The sequence below is a fragment of the Vombatus ursinus genome, unplaced genomic scaffold, assembly GCF_900497805.2.
Source record: "Vombatus ursinus unplaced genomic scaffold, bare-nosed wombat genome assembly UNPS02014784.1, whole genome shotgun sequence".
Classification (NCBI taxonomy): domain Eukaryota; kingdom Metazoa; phylum Chordata; class Mammalia; order Diprotodontia; family Vombatidae; genus Vombatus; species Vombatus ursinus.
The window spans coordinates 14367529-14387486 of NW_020954562.1; the positions used below are offsets into that span (position 1 = coordinate 14367529).

Consider the following 19958-nt stretch of genomic DNA (forward strand, 5'->3'; position numbering starts at 1 on the left):
GCCTCCCCAGACATCTAATTTACTAACAGAGAGGTATGTACAACTAGCTAATTAATTGCATACAACTCATTTGGGACTTAGTGCAAGCCCTCAAACATGGCAGATGCCCAACAAATTTTTTTTAATTGAACTGAATGATGAGCTAAATGACTCTTTTGAACAATTTACCAACCACTATTTTGATGATATTTGAAGATATTAATCTTTTAATGAAAGTATTTCATGTTAACAAATGAAATGAGATTACTTTTTTCCAGAAACAGGAAAATCTGTTTTCATTAATTAATTCAAATATTTAAGTTGGGAGGAAACAGTTAGCAAAATTTCAGTTGTCAATGGAATAAGTCCCTTATCCATTTTTTGTTTGTCCCTTATAACACCAGTATCGTATTGTTTTGAATCTAATCTCCTCCTGAACATACCCCTAAATTGAGTTCTCTTTGAAGGGAAAAATAAACAGAGGTATATACTGACAACTACACAGAATCACCATGTGAAAACCATAATATGAATGCTTTTTTAAAAAAAAAGTTAAAGAACCTTTTTTAATTAAAAAAATTATTTAAATTTAATTAAAGATTTTTTTATTCATTTTCATCATTATTGGTCTCTTCATCTGCTAAGAGTACTATTATAATCTGGACTTTGTTTTTTTATAAATCAAATTTTGAGTGGGGGGGTGTAGGAGTGGGGTGGGAATGTGGACAGCATTATAATTAGAATGGCTTTGCCAGGGCACCAAAATTTAGAAGGCACAAAAATTTAAACCAAGTAAACTTTTGGCCTTGTCCTGCTCCTAATGGTCTCATGGTATCCTAGTGTCTTTCCTTATGGTGGTTGATCCATGGTCTCTTTCTCCTTGCCAGGGACAGGCCATATTGCCAGTGTTGGGGCAGGTGCTTCTTTGTCCACTTGCCCTGGGTGCCAAAGTTGCTAGTTATGGCTCTGATCGTGACCATAACTAGCATATCTAAATCAGTATGATATATAAAGAACTTTTTCATAACCTGGCTTACTATGTCTCCACTGGATTGGTTTTAGAAGATAGTTTACTTCAATAAAGTTTAACATAAAATGTCATGCCTCAACTTAATGTAAAATTATTTTAGTCCAGAAATGATGGCCTGATATTCCTGCTACTAGGGGAGGCTGAGGCTAGTGGATTGCTTGAGCTCAGGAGTTCTGAGCTACAATATTGTGAAAACCAATCAGGTATACACACGATTAGCAGTAGGGTGAACCATTGGGAACAGAGGACCAGCATGCTGTCCCATAGAAAAACTACAGCAAGTCAAAGCTTCTATCATCATCAGTATTAGGATAGGAGCCAGAAGTGACCACTACTTCTAGCCTGGGCAAGATGGAGAGACTCAGTCTCCATAAAAACCCATTTTATTATTTCGTCCTGGCCCAAATACCAAACTGAATCATGTCATGTTATTTTTTGTTGTTCAGTCATTTGATTTATCCAACTCTCCATAACCCCATTTTGGGGTTTTGGGGTTTTTTTTGGCAAAGATACTAGAGTGGTTTGCCATTTCCTCCTCTAGCTTATTTGACAGATATGGAAACTGAGGCAAGTAGGGTTAAGTGGCTTGCCCAGGATCACACAGCTAGTAAGTATCTGAAGCCAGATTTGAACTCAGGAAGATGAATCTTCCTGATTCCAGGCCTAGTGCTCTGTCTACTGTGCCACCTAGCTGCCCCTCCTCCCCATTATTTATGAGCTGTTACTTAAAGTAAGAGTAATAGAATTATGTAACTCTATAAGAAAGCTTCATTTATCCAGGTGGATCTAATCAATGAGAACCTACTATGTACCTACATCATGTTAAGCACTAGGATATAAATATAAAGAATGCGATGTTAATACAGCCAGTCTGCTGGGCTACTAGAGATGGTGCTTAGTGCCAGGAGATGGAGTCAAGGGAGTTGTGTCCCATTTACAGCTGTGTGATGTGGTTCAGACCAGTTCCCAACTTAGGAAGGAAGGGGTTGTGTTTCAAAAAGTTTGTTTATAACTTGGTTATTTGGATCTTAGAATGCCTTTTCTTTCTCCACTTAAAAAACTGTTATAAATGGCTATGAATTCCTGGGCTATCCTGTAGAAACCCATTTAACCTATTACAGGCCTTCAATATTTTATTAATGAAAATGCCTCTGAATCTGGAGCCAGAGGACCTGGCTTTGAATACCAACCCTGACAATTAGTAGCTGTGTATGACTGGGTGTGCCAGTCACCAAGATGAGTAATGAGGCATAAATTTTTGAACAACCCAATGGGGGAATTTGCTTTGTTTGTGCATGTTTATTATAAGGTTTTTTCTTTTCATGGTAGAGGGAGATAATAAATACTTATGAATTAAAAATAAAATTTCCCTTTAAAAAAAGATTAAGCCACTTACTTAGCTTCTCTGTGCCTCAATTTTCTCATCTATAAAATACAGTGATTAGGCTACATAATCTTTAAGGTTCCTTTCAGTTCTGGCTCTGATTCAGTGATCCTAGTGCTAATGGCATTATTGGAACTACAGATGTAAACACCCCACTTAATATTATTAATTTGTTCTTTTAAAAATTCACCTTCTTCTAATTTGATGCCTGGCAAAATGCAAAGTATGTTCACTTTGTTTCATTTGCTACCTCTACAGAAACTAATGGTCAGCTCTCCGCTCGATTTGACTGTTCACAGGATTGAACACAATGATAGGGGATGTGGTGGGAAAAGCACCAATCTTGGTGTCAAAGACATTGATTCATGTCCTGGCACCAAATTTGCTGACTATGTTACCAATACAATTTATCTGAGTGTCAGTTTCCTCATATGTAAAATGGAGAATGATGATAATTGCTACCTAACCTACAGAAATAGGATGAGGAAAGTAATTTTCAAACTCTAATGTGAGATATACAAAAATATATACAAGATCCATCCCTGTCCTTGAGAAACTTTCCTTGTAGTAGGAGAGGTTTGCTTAACTAGGTACACACACACACACACACACACACACACACACACACAAATAAATAAATAAATAAAAGTATATAGTAAGTTATGAGTTAGAACACACTAAGTCTGTGGACCTTCAGAGGGAAGTATTACTTTTAGCTATGGTGGCCAGGGAGGGCATCATGGAAAAGGATATATTGAAATTAAGACTTAAAGAATCAGGGCACAGTGGTACCGCAGTGGTGGCACAGTGGGTAGAACACCTGCCCCGGAGTCAGGAGGACCTGAGTTCAAATCTGACCTCAGTCATTTACTAGCTTTATGACTCTGGGCAAGTCACTTAATCCTCATTGCCTCTCCCCTGCCCCCCCCCAAAAAAGAAGAGTGGGTAAGGTATCCACAGATCCATAGAAAGTATGAGCAGAGTCATTATAGAAACAAAGGAGCACAAATTGTGTTTAGGAAAAAGTAAGCCATCTTGCTTTTACCCATACTTGGAGTAAGGGGACTTGAGAGAGAGAGGCAGACTGTTGAGGGCTTTAAAGGTCAGGCTCAGGAGTTTAGATTGTATTTAGCTGGCAATAGGCAGTTACTGAAGTCATTTGAATAGGAGAGAGAACACAGTCATAGAAATGGTTTTGGAATTTAAAGCCAGAGTGTAGAATGGATTGGGAAGGACAGAACTTGCAGGCAGAGAGACTAGTTAGGAGATATTTGCAGTAGACCAGAGGAGAGGTGGCAAGGTTGATCATGTTTGCAGTGTAAAAGAAAAGAAAGGGACTGAGGGAAAATCCTTTTTGTGAAGCAACACGCAAGTGATAACTGATTAGTTATGAAAACCAAAGACAGGGAAGAGTCAGATGATTTGGGGTTCCAAACTCGGGAGGCAAGGAGAACAATGGTACCATGAACTGAAATTAGGACATTGGGAGGACGGGGCGTTTTTCAGGGACATGGGGAGGAAAGGGCGTTTTTCAGGGACATGGGGAGGAAGGGGCATTTTGCAGGGACTTGGGGAGGAAGGGGCGTTTTGCAGGGACTTGGGGAGGAAGGGGCGTTTTGCAGGGACATTGGGAGGTAGGGGCGTTTTGCAGGGGAATATAATTTGCCACAGTGAATTTGAAGTTTCAGCAGCACATTTATGTGGCAATGTCTAGCAGGAGGTAGAAAATGAGGAATTGAGACTTTCAAAAGAGATGGAAAATAGAAACATAGAGTTGTCACTTGTTTGCCTAAAGGTGATTGTTGAGATCCTGGAAATGAATAACATAGTCAAGGGAATAAGAAGAGATGAGGGCCAAAGATAGAACCTGAGAACATGACTGTCAGTCACTGCTCAGGGGTTCTGATGCGGGGAACAGAAGCAGGACATAGTGGATAGGGTTAGACTTGGAGTTTGAAACCTTCCCCAAATATTACTGGCTGTATTTTCCCTATCTCAATCTTACTTTTCTCATATGTTCAACAAGAATAATTTCACCTACTTCATGGGATCCTTGGAAAAATCAAATGATATAATTATGCATTTCTGCACCTTGCCAACCTTAGAGACTAATATAAGGAAGAAAAAAGCATTATTAAGCACCTACTGTGTACCAGTCAATGTGCTAAGCACTTCACTAATATTATCTCATTTTATCCTTACAACAACCCTAGAATGTGGATGCTATTATTATTCCCATTTTATAGATAAGGTGAACAAATTAAGTGACTTGTCCAGGTCACACAGTATTAAATAGTGTGAGGCCAGATTTTAAACTCAGGTCTTCTTGACTCTAGGCCCAGCACTTCATCCGCTATACCACCTAGCTGCCTATTCTCCATATAAATAACAAAATATAAAGTAATAGCTGACCATGCCATTCTCCTGATTTAGAACTAGAAGGGACCTCAAAGATCAATTTGTCCAACCTCTTCACTTTGTAGAAGAAAAAACTGAGGTCCAAGGCAAGACTCACTCAAGGTGACATGGGCATTTAAGTGGTAGAGGCTAGATTTAAATCCAGGTGTCCTGACTTCAAAGCCAGCATATTTTTCCATCATGTCATACTGGCTCCCCTAAAATACAAATCCCTCAATTTGGCCTTTAAAGTCCTTCAAAATCTGTTTCAAACCTCTCTAGCCTGATTTCACATTTCTTCACTCCATTTACTAAACTAAATTAGCCTATTGGCTATTCCTCGTTAAATCAGTTCTCATCTCCTACCTCCAGGCCTTTGCAGAGACCATTCCACTATGGTCAGATATTGTTCTTCTTCACTTCTGCCTCCTGGACCCCTGAGTTTGATTTGTCTCAGCTCAATTGCCTCCTGTGAAAGGCCTTTCTGATTTCTCAATGTATAAACTTTGTATTTGCTTATTTGTGCATATATTGGTTTCTTCTCTGTAAAATGTAAGCTTTTAATGGGCTGGAACCACTTTGTTTTTGTTTTGTTTTATCTCCAGCACTTCTGTACTCCTGTGCACAGTGCTTAGTGTGTACTAAGTGCTTAATAAATACTTGTGTGTTGTATTAAATTTAATTGGATAAATGTTTTTAAAAAAAGAAAGAAAGAAATTACTGTCTTGGAGAACGGAAGCAAGGGTTCTTGTCATGGACTTGTCCAGTTATAGGAGCTGTTTACAGTGAAAGTCCATCCTAATTTCTCTGGATTCAATTTCTCTTAAGATTTGGGGGATATAGTTGGCCTTTGTCATGTGATAAGTCCTTGCTCCCAAGCATCCTAGGGGATGGTGAAATAGGATAAAAAAAGTAAGTGTATTGTATATGTGTTGTTATTCAATAGGACGTGAACCCAGAGCCACTGAATACCAAAAGTGATGATGAAATCCATGCTTACCGATGTCCGCCTTTGTCTGAACACCTGAACTTCGATTAAGCCTATCAAGTTTTGGCCTTCCAGTTGATTGTAAAAGCATCTTGTCAGATCTAGCCTATTCAGAAAAGAGCAAATGTTAATATTTACTTGATATTTTATCCTTAGCTTACAAAAATTGGATGCTTCTCTTTTGTTATAATATGGCAAAAGGCTTATTTAACCATTGTGGTGACCATCCAATAATTGCAGACTGTGGATGGAATTCAGTGCACTTCTCCAACTTGATCTCAAATTTTCAGAAATACCAAGTAATAGCACAGTTAAGGCTTTACCATACTGCCTGCTTAAACCTTCAAAAAAGCTAATGAATTACTGGTGTAATATCAGAGCTTTGGAAATGAGATTTTGAATGACGGATCTGAATTGTTCCTTTAATTCTTCCTCTTCCTGTAGAAAGGCAGTTACGATTTCTGAAAAGGAAAGTAACCATTTTAGCTGAGGGCTTTTATTTATTTATTTTTCTATTTCTCTAGCTATTTATTTACTTATTTATTTGAACAAAATAGATTCTTTGACATCTTGGGATACCCAGAACTATATCTCTTCATTTTCCAGGAATGTTTCCTATTTCCATTGTTTCTATACACTAGAATATTTTGAACCCTAAATCACCATCCTTTTTGTCCCTTACAGACAAAAATTGGATCAGGAAAGCTGATGGGACCAAAAGGTGTGTCCGTGGACCGCAACGGACACATCATAGTGGTGGACAACAAAGCATGCTGTGTGTTCATCTTCCAGCCCAATGGGAAAATTGTGACCAGGTTTGGTAGCCGAGGAAATGGGGACAGGCAGTTTGCAGGTACACTCGATGGTAATATGTAAATCCCCTTTTTTATGCTTCTGATCACATATGCATGATGATGGAGCATGTTGAAGAGACCACATCCCCAGCATGTTTCCCTGAGATTGGAAAGATGCTGGGGATTGAGGCCATGCCAAGGCATGTTCAGTGCTTCTCAGTTAACCACAAGGGCAGAAGGAAGGATGTAAGTTGGACAGAAGCCCATTCTCTTGTTAATAGTTGAGGCTACAGTGGAAGTCTACTTCATGAGTATGACCTTGAAGAACAAACAGGATAAATACCCAGCCCAAAAGTGGTGCCATTTAAAGAACCCCAAGCAAACAACCTAAAAAAATCTTAGTCCCCTCTTTAGGTGATTGATTTTTTAAGAGAACATCAGTTTAGGAGTACTTCCCAAGAATAAGAAAGGCATCTTGTATCATTTCTCCTTCTAGCACTGTTAAAAATAGGTCCTTCACTTCATTTAGGTGTTCACATCTACAATAAGCGGCTGAAAGTATTTTCATAAGTTTTCTTTAATGACTTTTTCATACATTTTAACACTTCTGTGCCTGACCTTGGTTTGTGCTTTATCTCCAGTTCTGCCAAGTTCTGATTGTCATCCCAAATTTTGAAGTGTGGGTTTTCTGACACATTTAAAAATATTATTGACATAAGACCTTACACTCAGCCTGAAGAGATACGGTGTCTTTCCTCAAAAACAGATGCTCTTGTGAACAATCCATAGGAACTCATGGAAGCTAACAGATGTGACTTTCAGATGATGGCATGAAGGATGGATTCTCACCGCTTATTGCTTATTCTGCTTCACTAGAACTACTAGAAATCTTAACTTTGATTTTAAGAAGGCAGAATAGAAAAAGAAAACTGGATTTGGAATATGAAAACCCAAGTTCAAATACTGTTGACTGAAATATGTATGACCTTGGACAAGTCATTTAACTTCTCAAGGCTTTGCCTATGAAATGAGGGGATTGGACTAGATGATCTCTTAGGAACCATAAGTCTAGAATGTCACAAGGCCCTTTGACTTAGAGTCGGAGTGATGATAAATGACCTCTCAAGGTCCCTTCTGGCTCTGATTCTTTGATTTTTTTCTTAAATCATTGAATTAACATATTGAAGGGTTTTTTTTAAAGTAATAAGGCTACCTTATTACTGTTAATAATGTTCACTTCATCATCACAGGTTGTTCTTTTTCATCTTTTATAGGTCCTCATTTTGCAGCTGTTAACAGCAACAATGAAATTATTGTTACAGATTTTCATAATCATTCAGTCAAGGTACTGTAAACTACTACCACTTTTATCACCATCCTCTCACCCCAGCTTCAGCTCCCTTTGTCATTAACTTAATTTTTTTTTTATTATTCCATACAGGTATTTAATCAAGAAGGAGAATTCATGTTGAAGTTTGGTTCTAATGGAGAAGGCAATGGACAGTTTAATGCCCCAACAGGAGTAGCAGTAGATTCAAATGGAAATATCATTGTAGCAGACTGGGGAAACAGTAGAATCCAGGTAACTAAAAATGCTGATTTATGGACATATTTGTTGAAAGCAGTTGGTACTAGTGAAAAGCAAAGAGTAGATGGTCACAAATATTGGATTCCTCTGCATTCTTAATGGGTCACTTTAGAGCAGTATAATGCAACTATTATGCCAACAGGGCATAAGTCAGGATGATGGGGAAATATAGAAATATAGAAATTGCGGTGATGGAGAAATGATTACAGAGAACCTTCTTGAATGCATAAAGGATCTCTGACACACCCCAATTACAAAAAAACCTATCTTATTGTCCTTGTACATCATGTACCCAAATGTGCATTGAATGGAATGGGTCATACCAATGAAGATGATCATACAGAGGTAGGGTCATGTCCATCAGTACAAATTGTGTTCAGATTAACTTTAGAATCTAGAAAGCACTAAATCAGTCTTCTTAGCCCAAATCAATGTGACCCTTGAAATGTCTCCCTCACAATGAAATGGGCACTAATTGGCATCCTAGAAGATCAAGATTTCTAAGCCAGGGTCCATAGACTTCTAAGGAATACGTAAATACAATTCAGAGGATTTTTGAACTCAGATGAGGAAAAAAATACATTTTTATTTTCAATAACCTCTCATTGAAATTTAGCATTTCCTTTAATTATGAATGTAGGCAGTAAACCATTATTCTGAAAGGGGAAATCCATAGTTTTCACCAAACTGCTGAAGTGCTCCCTGACACACAAAAATTTGAACAACCCCTGTTGCAGATCATTTGCCTGAAAGAAACCAAATTGAGATCCTAAAAATGCATTAAGTGCACCATACTTAGGAGACTGCTTAATTTCCCCATAGGCATCTACATACAAAGGAGGTAATTATCTAATAAAAATTATATTAGACCCATGTGAAGGAGGCAAAGAAGACCCAAATTCTTTCTGTTTCTTCCATATAATTATCCTTGTAAGTTATTACAGCAAAAAGTAATGGGAAAATGAAAGAAGGCTAAGTCACTGAAACATACAGATCAGACAATTATCTTACATTTTGCTTTCTTTAAAAAAAAATATTGTTCCCCACTTAAGTAGGGAAACTAGGGTAATAGAATTACAAATGCTATTTTTTTTAAACTGTATACAATGATTCTTCCAAACTAGTGTTCCAAACTAGTGCATTAAGGTCCTTCCATTGCCTGACTCTTAATTTTTTACTTTCTCTCATCCATCCCCAATTATCTAGAAAGCAGAGACTGAAAGACAGTCAGGGAGAATAAATACAAAGATAGCCATTTTTCATTATCTGTTCCTTCCCTGCCCTATTCTTTCTGCCACCCCAAATCAAGTTTCTTCTTGACCAAGATTCATTCATCAAGTGACACATGTGGAGAGAGAAGGTAAAAAACAAGGTGTTTTAAGGTGGCATCTGTGTGGGTGATCTGAACTGGAAAGTGTGGTGAAAGTAATAAAGTTAATAGTTCTTATTTATAACTAGTAGCTTTACTATTTCTCTCTGACATAACAAATAATTTTATTTTTCTGAAGGTTTTCGATGGGAGTGGATCATTTTTATCCTACATTAACACATCTGCTGATCCACTTTATGGTCCCCAAGGCTTGGCCTTAACTTCGGATGGTCATGTTGTAGTGGCAGACTCTGGAAATCACTGTTTCAAGGTCTATCGATATTTGCAATAACGGCAGGTATCTGAGTAACCCTAAGCCACTGTCCTGTTCTATAACCTGGACTGGATTTTTCCATGCAGAACCTAATTGCAACTAGACTGAGTTCATTTTCATGTCTGAAGGAATCTCCATTGGATTTGTTCACGGTGGTTTCCAAATGTGACTGTTTACTTAAGACTATAAGACTGCATCTCTGATTTCCATAACTCATCTTTAGCATTTAAAAAAAAAAACTCTCTTGTCCCCCAAATCCTTTAAAACAGCAGAATCTCAGACCTGCGAACTTTGGCTGGTAGAACAGGAATTTGCATAGCTGATGACTCATTTTGTGAATCAAACGTGAAAAAGCTAAAACATTTGAAGATGTTTATTCAACCTGTGAATGGTAGCTTTTGCTCAGAGCTTCCACATACAAAACTTACTGTAGATATATGTTATTTAACCCAGATGTAAGATCTGGGAGTGTTCTAGACCTCAGCTTTCATGGTATGTATTACTCGTGGCGTTCTTCAGTCATTGTCATCGGCAACTATAACTAAATAGGTTCCTTTTACAAAGTAAGACTGCCTTGCAAAATCCTTATTGCTCTGACTGTCAGGCCCAAAATGCCTTGACATTAGCACTATAAGAATCAATGCAAATTTCCCATTTATTTGGGAACAGATCAAAGACCTTTTCTGTGTGTTCTTTTCACCTTCTTTTGCTCACCTGGTAGCAGAACACAAAGTATGCTTGCAGGGGGGCACCCGATATTCCTAAGGCTTTGAAATCATTGTCACACTATAGTAGTTAACGCTACCTTTCAATAAACAAATAATCCCATTAACACAAAACGCACGTATTGGGTTGTAATAACAAAAAAGCCAGTTCTTCCATGTGTGCCATGCTCCCACATTAATCCTTTGGTCATGCCACAAAAGTGTAAGCTCTGCCTTCTGCAACCCATCAGCACAAATGGTAGGACACACAGTATCGCCTAGGACAGAGAGCCATACAAGTAGCCCTTGGAGGATATGGGGTGGTCAGCCAAAGGTATGTAAGTGATCGATGAACGGTTTCAACATTAAAAGCAAGTGTCACCAAAGTTGTGTTACCTTAAGAACATTACAGGTAAGAGCATGTTATGGTTATTTATCACTGTCTGATGAGTAGAAAGGTTAAGGGATTCTGTGTACATGGTTATAGGATAAGGTAGAGTGTATTATATATATACATTTATACATATATATATATATATATATATAACCAAGCATTTGATGATGTATTGAAATAGGCAGCACCCTGAAAGAGGAGACCATCCTCATGTCAGTTTTTTTGGTACATTACTCCCAACTTAATTCAATCATGTGGACTCAATCCCTTTTTGGAAAATTCTTTAGAAGACCAGTTTGGGCCATTTTCCCCCTGATGGTGGTGGTAGCTACCTTTTTAGTTAAGAAAAAAAGATAATTTTCACAACATATGTGAAATAGTTCAAACCAAGTTTAATCCATCTTAATACTTTCAGCATAATTAGCTCAATGGTTATAAGTATCGCTAGTACTGTTAAAATAATATTGTTATCCTCTCTCCCCTCTTAATTTTCTGTTCACTTACAACCAAGATGGTGTCATTTTGAAAGAATATTTGGGAGAGGTTTTTTTTAAAGCACCTTAGAATTTATTTTTTAACTCTCACATCTGTACAACTATTTGAATGTGATATTTGAGGCTTTTTGTTTTAAGAACTAATAATTGTCTTACAGATGATTTTTCTTTTTTTTTTTTAACATAGTAAATCAGTCTCTCATTTCTAATTGGCTGTTAAGAACCATTCTATCCCAACCACTGAGCTTAGTAAAGACTAAATATTTTTTTTTTTAAAGGGAGATGTACTTTGAGGTTTGGTACCTCTTGTTTAGGTGGAATTTCTAAACTTTGTCTTTGTTTTGGGCCTACAAGGTAGTTGTAAAATTCAATAAAACTTTTCAGAATGTTCAACCACAATACTCTTTTCCAGAATAAGGGCAGTAAGCCTATAGCTTTGACTTTGGTTTGTCCTACTACTCTGCAGGACAGAGAGGACAGACTCACCATGGTTATCACATTGTTTTTAAGCCTCAAAAATGGGTACAATTAAATTAACTTTAGTTTATTCCAGAACCTAAAAGAATAACAAAGCCTTTATAGTAAACATTTTTCACAGGCTTTCAATCTTAGAAATATTTTACTTAAAGAGAATTTTCTACTTGCATAAGATTTGAATTATGTTCATGAACTAAGAAAACAACATTGAATCTAACTATCCATTTCACTTCTGATATGGAGTACTAATCCTGGCTCTAAGCAATGCTTTTTACCTGGCTTAATACTACCTGGAAGAACCTAAATGTATGTTTAGGCTCCTTGGCTTTGTTTATATTCAACTGCAATAATAGTGCAAGCTGGAATGGAATTTACTAGAAACTGTAATTCTGACCTGTCCCACTACCTAAATATTGCTGAAAACAAAACAGAACAAAATAAAATGAAACAAAAAAACCAAAAACATCTTTTGGGCACTCCAGGAAACACTAAGTTTTAAATATATATATTTATACTTGTATGTCAAAATAATAGCTATCATTTCCTCCTTGAGTGTATATGTGTGCATTTACTGTATCCCTTTTCCCTGCAACATATTCTGGAAGTGCTTCTGATCAGACATTAATGAACAAGATTTCATTGTAATAAAATCCTAATCCTAATCACTAAATCCACATCCTAATGAGGCCTAACTATTTTTGGTATGCTCAGAGAAAGATCTAAAGAGATGTGGCCTTCTCTTGGGCCCCTGAAGTTTTGTTTTTTTTTTTTTCATTGTCAAGTATCCAAAATCTGTCACGTGGTGATGAAGAGCACTTACGAGCCACTAATTTTGATGCCCTTGGTGCACTTAGAATAAAACTCTGCTGATAATTGTAGACAAGTCAGTGAATAAAACATTCTACCACAATCACATTAGAGACCAACCCTGCTTGACACAGGGAGACCAAGACGTCACCTGATTATCCAGAAACTCTTGGATTAAAAGCTTCCAAGGACAAATGTTCGAAGGCCAGGGTGTGAAAAATATGTATTTTTTTTTCCTTTAAGAGACTTAGTATTTTTGTCCAAATGTTTTCCTATAACTAAACAAATCCCCCCAGTCACCAATCTTTAGTTGACCCCTTTTGTTAACCACTCAACGGTTGTCAAAAGTTCCCATTCCAAGTGCTATTGATTTTACAGGGTATGTGTAATCTTAAGAGTTAACTAGAATACCAGTTGAGTAGTTGGTACTGGTGGAGCACCAGCAATGCAAGGCTTTAACGTGGAGGCTTTAAGGGACTCTGAAGGCTGTACTGGGGAGAATCTGAATAGAAGTTGTTAGGATCCTATAACCCCCACTCCAATCCTTAGTTTCTAAAAAAAGAAGAGGAGGACGATGACTAAGGGAAAATGCACATTTATTTCAATCATACTCACACATTAATGCATTTTTTCATAGGTTAAAATTTCAGCTATTTTGCTGTAAATGTTTCATGGTAAACATTTGTTGCAAACATCTGATCTTTCTTCAAAACATGATGCTGTCAATACCATTGTGGGGCTTTAAATTTTATATTTTTGTTAATATTTTTTATAACAAAGGATCTAGTGTTGCCATAATGGAAATGAAGTGCCCATTAAAGATGTGTTTATTATGAAGAAATGATTTTTTTTTTGGCTTTGCTTTTGAATGACAGCAAACTACCCATTACAATAATGTAACTAACCCCTAATGCATTCTGAAGATGGTGTGCACTGCTCGCATGGTCTGCATGTGAAGATGACATGGACGATATTAGCACCCTAGAGTAGTTGGATCAATGGGCTATGTTGTTCAAATGAATGTACGGCACTCAATGTTTGTAAAAAGCAACACGGCCTTACTCTCAATGCTTGTGCTCTTGCTTCATGACGTGGGAATGTTCTTTCATCAGCATCGTTAGAGGAACCCTGTGCCAGAGTGCTAGCTCATTCTCCACTTTGGACCCTTCTACTCCTACTCCTGGGAACGAGGATGCGAAGGCGTTGTGTGTGCTCTCAAGCGTGTGTGTGTGCGTGCGCATGAATATTTTGGGGGGGGGGGGGGTGTTTGTACATTCCATCATTATAAGTCCATTTCATGTTTTATGTACAGAACATATAATGTCTTGCACTCTCTGAAGTTGATACTGAAATATTCTCATTGTTTCTCTTACAAAACAAAATGCTGACTGCTTGTTTCAGGTTGAGGATGAAAGCTTGTATCAAAAGTGTGTGAGTGTGTGTGTGTGTGTGTGTGTGTGTGTGTGTGTAGCATCATGTGTGCCACAGTACTTTGGATGCTTTAGTCTACAAATAAAAACTTTAAATTTATTCTGTCTTGAAATATAGGAGAAACAAGATTAAAATGTGTATCTTGACTGTGCACAAACTCTCAAAATGTTATAATAAAGCTCGTTTCCTCTGTTGGTTTCAGGGTGAAGGTTTATTTTTCTTCACCCCTAAAGCTGTGTATTTTGACTCTGTACCTACATAGCACAGTGCGCCGGACACAATTAGGTGCTTAATAAATGCTTGTTGTAACACTGTTCATTTTAACTTATAGTCTTGCTCCATTGAATAAAAGAAAGGAGAACTTATAATAGCTAGCATTTATATAGCACTTTAAATTTGCAAAGCACTTTAGTACTGTCTGATTTGATCTTCCCAACAACCCTGGGAAGTAGATTCTACTGTTAGCCCCATTTTATACATGGGGAAACTGAGGAAGACAAAGTCCAAGCTGTTTGCCTAGGGTCACAGCTCTTGTGTGAGATAGGATTTGAACTCAGGTCTTCATGACTCGAAATCAAATGTTCTATCTAAAGCCTAGAGTTTGTGGTGGGCATTACTTTATGTAGATTTCAGTGAGATCCTAGGAATTCATAATAGGTTATAAAGATAATGAGCTATTTAACATTTACAATACATCTGTAGCAGAGGATGAGCAGAATCAGGAGCCCAGAGTAAGTGGCAGGATTTAGAAACAGAGGACATGACTGCCATCTACTCCATCCAGTGGCCCAAGAGTGCCCCAAGAAGGGGACATAAGTGAAGTTGAAGCATAGGCAACATCCAGAACACAGTGAGGGCTCCAGTAGCATTCATAGCAAGTATATATATATATATATATACACACACACACACATATACATATATATGTAATATACATACATGCATATATACATATACATACATATGTAATATTTTATTTTTCCCCAATTACATGTGAAAACAATTTTAACATTTGTTGGTTTTTTTTTTAATTTTTTGAGGTTTAAATTGTCTCCCCTCATCTCTTCCCTCCCCCTCTCATTGAGAAAGCAAGCAATTTGATATAGGTTAGACATGCATATGTATAGGTCAGACATGCAAAACATATTTTCCTGTTAGTCATGTTGTGATAAAAAAAAAAGAAAAATAAAGAAAAAGGATGCTTTGATCTGTATTCAAACTTGATCAGTTCTTTCGCTGGAGGAGGATAGCATTTTTCATACTAAGTCCTTCAGAATTGTCTTGGATCACTGTATTGCTGAAAATGTCTAAATCATTCACAGTTGATTATCATACAATATTGCTGTTACTGTGTACAATGTTCAGCTCCTGCTCATTTCGCTTGTATCAAGTCTATTTTAAGGGGGGTGATGTGCTGTCTGAGTGGTAAGCAGGGTGGATCACCCAGGACCTTGGCCCAAGAGCAACAGATTTTAGTGGGCACTGAAACCAGTTTCAGTGCTTCAGATGCCTAGATACAATAGAGCATTAGCACCTAATTAGCAAGAAGAAGTAATTAAAATAGGAAACTATCAGGTGACAGCCAGGATGGAACACTTTCTACCCCTACCCTCCACTCCCCACTACCACCAAGTACCTCCCAGCACTGACCTAAAAACAGTGTCCTAGGGTCTCTGTTGTCTGCTCTCCCCCTCTTCCCCCCCTCCCCTGGTTAAATATCTACTTCATCCTTGTGCTATTTGCCGTGGGAGTAAAAATTCCTACTTAGGACTGCTTGCTGCAGAGGAACCTGATTACCAAATACTTCTCAGACCCAGCATTTAAAGCTACGGTACCAGTTGGAGACCATAGCATTTGACAGAACAAATACCATTATAATATAGCAGCATGATTCAATGGGGGGAAAAAGTGGAGTTGGAGGACCTGAGTTTGAATTCTGGCTCTGCTGTTTTTATTATTATTATTAACAGTTAATAGTGGCTTACATTTTTATAGTGCCTTCAGGTTGGCAAAGAGCTTTTACAGAAATTACCTCTTTTAATCCTCAAAACAATATGAGGTAGGTGATACTATTATCCCCATTTTACAGTTGAGCAAACTGAGTCTGAAAGCAATCAAATGACTTGTCCATTGTCACACAGCTAGTGAGTGCCCTCTAAGGCAGGATAGGAACTCAGTTCTTCCTGATTCCAGGTCTGGTGCGCCATGAACTACCCCAGAGGTGTCAAACATAGCTGAACCAGATTAAAAAGTAATTGGGAAATACTTAAGATAAAAATACAACAAGACATAGATGTCAATAATCAGCCTGCCAGGATTCTTATGTATAGTTTAGTGGTTCTATTTCTATTTGAGATTGACACCATTGCCCTACCCTCCTCCCCCAGCTGTGTAATCTTAGGGGAGTCACCTTCTTCCCACCTCTGCTTTCATATATGTCAATGAGGAAAGGTTGGATTAAATGCCTTTGAGGTTCCTTTTAAGCTCAATCTATGGAGCTCTAGAATTCTGGAGCTGCTAAGAACATTAGAGATCATCTGTTCTCTCCTTTTACATAAAGTTGAAGAAGGTAGCCAGGTGTAATCAATAGGGCACTGAATTTGCAGTCAGAAGACAGGAGTTTGAATACAGATCTAAATCCTATGATGCCCCACTTGTTTCAAGGTGTGTTTCATACACCAAAATAATTTTCAGTATTCTGATGTCATTCTAATGGACCTTTACCTCATCTATGCAAATTCATAGGTAATTGCTATTATTTACTTTTTTTTAAAGTTCTCTTAAATGAGGATGTGATTTTTTTTCAAACCTAAGTGTCAGTTTACAGTTTTCATTTTGTATGGTTTCTCTTGGGCACCCCAAGGTTTCTTTCTTGCTGAAAGTGCAGCCTCTAAGGGAAGAAGGCTGCTGATGAATAAGGCTGGTCCAGCTGCCACCTAGGGAGGGTGGGGAAGAGGATGAAGAGTTCCTAGGAAAGTATTGTCCTGACCTTTTGGTTTCTCACCCTGGGACAAAGTTGCAGTTGCCTCACCCTAGTGAATGCAAGGCTGTAAAGTGTGATAAAATAATAATTAAAAAAAAAAAGACAAAACAGTCCAATTAAAAACAGTGCCTGCTGTGGGCATCTTCTTTAGTTCTACTTTATTAGCTGCATTTCCACACTCTTAATCTATAAAAGGCAATAAAAAAAATGTGTTCCTTCAGCAGCCTGCCCTTTCCCCAAGACTGTGTACCTACCCCACCCATAGCCAAGCAGCAAAAGCCACTGCCAGCTGGGGCTCCTTTGAGGCTCTGAGAGCATCCATCACTTTCCCAGCTGGAAGTAGAGATAAGAGGAAACTTCAAATGCTTTCCTACTGTTTCAATACAACTTAAGATTTCTATCAGGAAGCACTTCTCACATAAGACTAAATGTGCTTTGTCCATTTGATAGTGTGGCAAAATGTATTAGGTTCAAGACAAATATAATAATATAGCCTAATGGTATCATTCTAGAAATATTGTTGGTCAACAGTTAAGAATCTACAAGACAAATTTCACCTTTAGGTAGAATGAATTCAATAAATTTCCATTTAGGTCTTAAATGAGTGATGGATATGTAGTCAAAGGACCTGGGTTTTGAATCTTGGCTTCTATAGAATCTTGGGCAGTCCACTCACCAGTTTTCTCATGTATCAACTGAGTAATAATTACAGCTAGCACATATATATGTATGTATGTATATACATATATATATATATATATCACTTTAACATTTAAAAGCACTTTACAAATACCTCAGGTTATCCTTACAACAAACCTGTGATGCAAATATTATTATTATCTCCATTTTAAAAATGAGGAAACTAAGGCTGACAGAAGTTAAATGACTTGCCCGGGGTCACACAGCTAGTAAGTGTCTCAGGACAGATTTGAACTCAGGTCTTAAAGACTCCAGATGCAAGTGCTCTGTCCAATGTGTCACCTGGGCTAGATGTTCACAAAAGTTCTCTCCAGCACTATATCTATGATATTTGGCCTTATTCTCCTTGTCTTAGGTTGGGGTAGAATAGTTTTGGCTTCTTATATTCATGAGATTAACTAGAAACAGAGCTATTGCCCAAACTTTTGGAAACTGGAGACTTGCAATAGGGACTTTCCTGGCTCCAAGGAAATTATAAACCAGTCAAATTTCCTTTCTATTCCCAAATGGTCTCCTGATCAAGTGTCCTCCTGATCACGGCCCTAAAAATTAAGCTTTTAAAATAGGGCATTATAAAAGTTGACATCGAAATCTCCTTAATGTTCCTAATGGATCTTTTAAAAATACAAAATGAAACTAACCAGCTGAACATCTTATTGAAGAAATTTTTTAAAAAATGTACCTCTCTTGCCAAAATATAGCAGCATTTTCACTCAGTCATCTTTTTATTGGTTTCATTCCAGAGGTGAGAGCCAGCCCTGCTTTTACTCAGTAACCCTCATTCTGATTGAAAGGTTATTTCCCTGGAACTGGGCCCTCAGTCGAGTACAGTACTATATATTCTCTCTTAATGACTGCAAGAGCTGGAGCATGGTCCTTTACTAAATTAGGAGGCAGACGTGCATAGAGTGCTAGGCCTTCCTGGAGTCAGGCAGGCCCAAGTTCAAATATAGCCTCAAATTCTTATTAGCTGTGACTCTGGGCCAGTTGCTTAACCTCTGTCTGCCTTAGTTTTTTCTTCTGTAAGGTGGGGGTTAAAAGGGGAAATTTAATTCAGTTCGACAAATATTTATTTGCCATTTATTGTTTGCAAAGGCATTGGGTGAGGAAAACCAATTTCTGCAGTGGGGAACACGGAATTCAACCCTTACACATGGAGCACAGGTTATCCTTGCCTCTAGTGCCTAAAAGCCAGGTATGTTAGACTTTACTCCACCCCCAGGGTTTTAAGTACCCTTAAGGGGATCAGAGGTTTAGGTTCTCAGATGATGACTTCAGCCCCCACCAATGGTGAATGTAGACCCCTGCAATCCAATTCTATTAGCCACTAACTGTCAAATTAGTTTTTACACAGAAGTATTTAGAAATGTTCCCCCAAAACATAGGAAGCATAATTCCCTCCCCTTCTTGTACTACCTCAGTCTTTGAGGAGGGGAAGGGGATCAGGCTCTATTTTAGCTCAGGCTCAGTTCCCATAGGACACAGTTCCAGGCAGTCAAGTTTCAGGTACTTTGACTACTCAGAGCTTCCTTGCCCAACTGGTTGACTGCAGCAGCTCTGCTGAAATCCTGGATCTGAGGTTGCCATGGCTCCATGATCACCTCTGGCACCTGAAACTGAGGAGGACAAACAACAGAGAACAGAAACAACCCCCCACCCCAGGCCCATTTCTCAGAGCCAGGTAACAGAGAAGGAGCAAGGAAGGAAAGTCTCATGGGTTCAGTTCATGTGCTGTGAGTGAACTGGGATCTTCATCCTTGGGCACAGTTGATAAGAGGGCAGCAGAAAGAGTAGTGGAAAAGAGTGACTGGCTTGGTCTTGCCAATTTTAAAGATGAGGGCAACCAATCAAAGGATGCTACCCCCCCCCATACACATGATAGGGGATGCAGTGGACACCACGTTTGGTGAACTGGGCGTGCCAGAGAAACCCAAGTTACACAGATAAGTAAATATCAGATAAAATGAAGAGGAAGAAAGCAGTAACTAGTGGAGGAATGAAGGAAGAACCTTCAGGGAGGAAGCCCCAACAGAACTGTGCCTACCTGCAAAGAAACATCTTGAGTAAATTTAATAAAGGTAGACTGAGGTACAGACTGTGAGCAAGATCAGCTTATTAACAATGACATGTATACTGGTTCACAGGGCAGGTCAGACTGGCAACCTC

At 38.2% G+C, this 19958-nt stretch overlaps 1 protein-coding gene across 5 annotated transcripts in view; it reads left to right on the forward strand.

Annotated features, from left to right (window-relative positions):
- Positions 1-14304, forward strand: part of TRIM2 (tripartite motif containing 2) — a 139676-nt gene extending 125372 nt beyond the window's left edge. For all 5 annotated transcript variants that reach the window (XM_027866886.1, XM_027866887.1, XM_027866889.1 and 2 more), the window contains exons 9-12: positions 6463-6631; positions 7847-7917; positions 8014-8154; positions 9669-14304. In XM_027866886.1, the coding sequence (XP_027722687.1) occupies positions 6463-6631; positions 7847-7917; positions 8014-8154; positions 9669-9821 (534 nt within the window). In that variant the 3' untranslated portion in view covers positions 9822-14304. The remainder of the gene's footprint in view (positions 1-6462; positions 6632-7846; positions 7918-8013; positions 8155-9668) is intronic.
- Positions 14305-19958: the final 5654 nt, after the last annotated feature.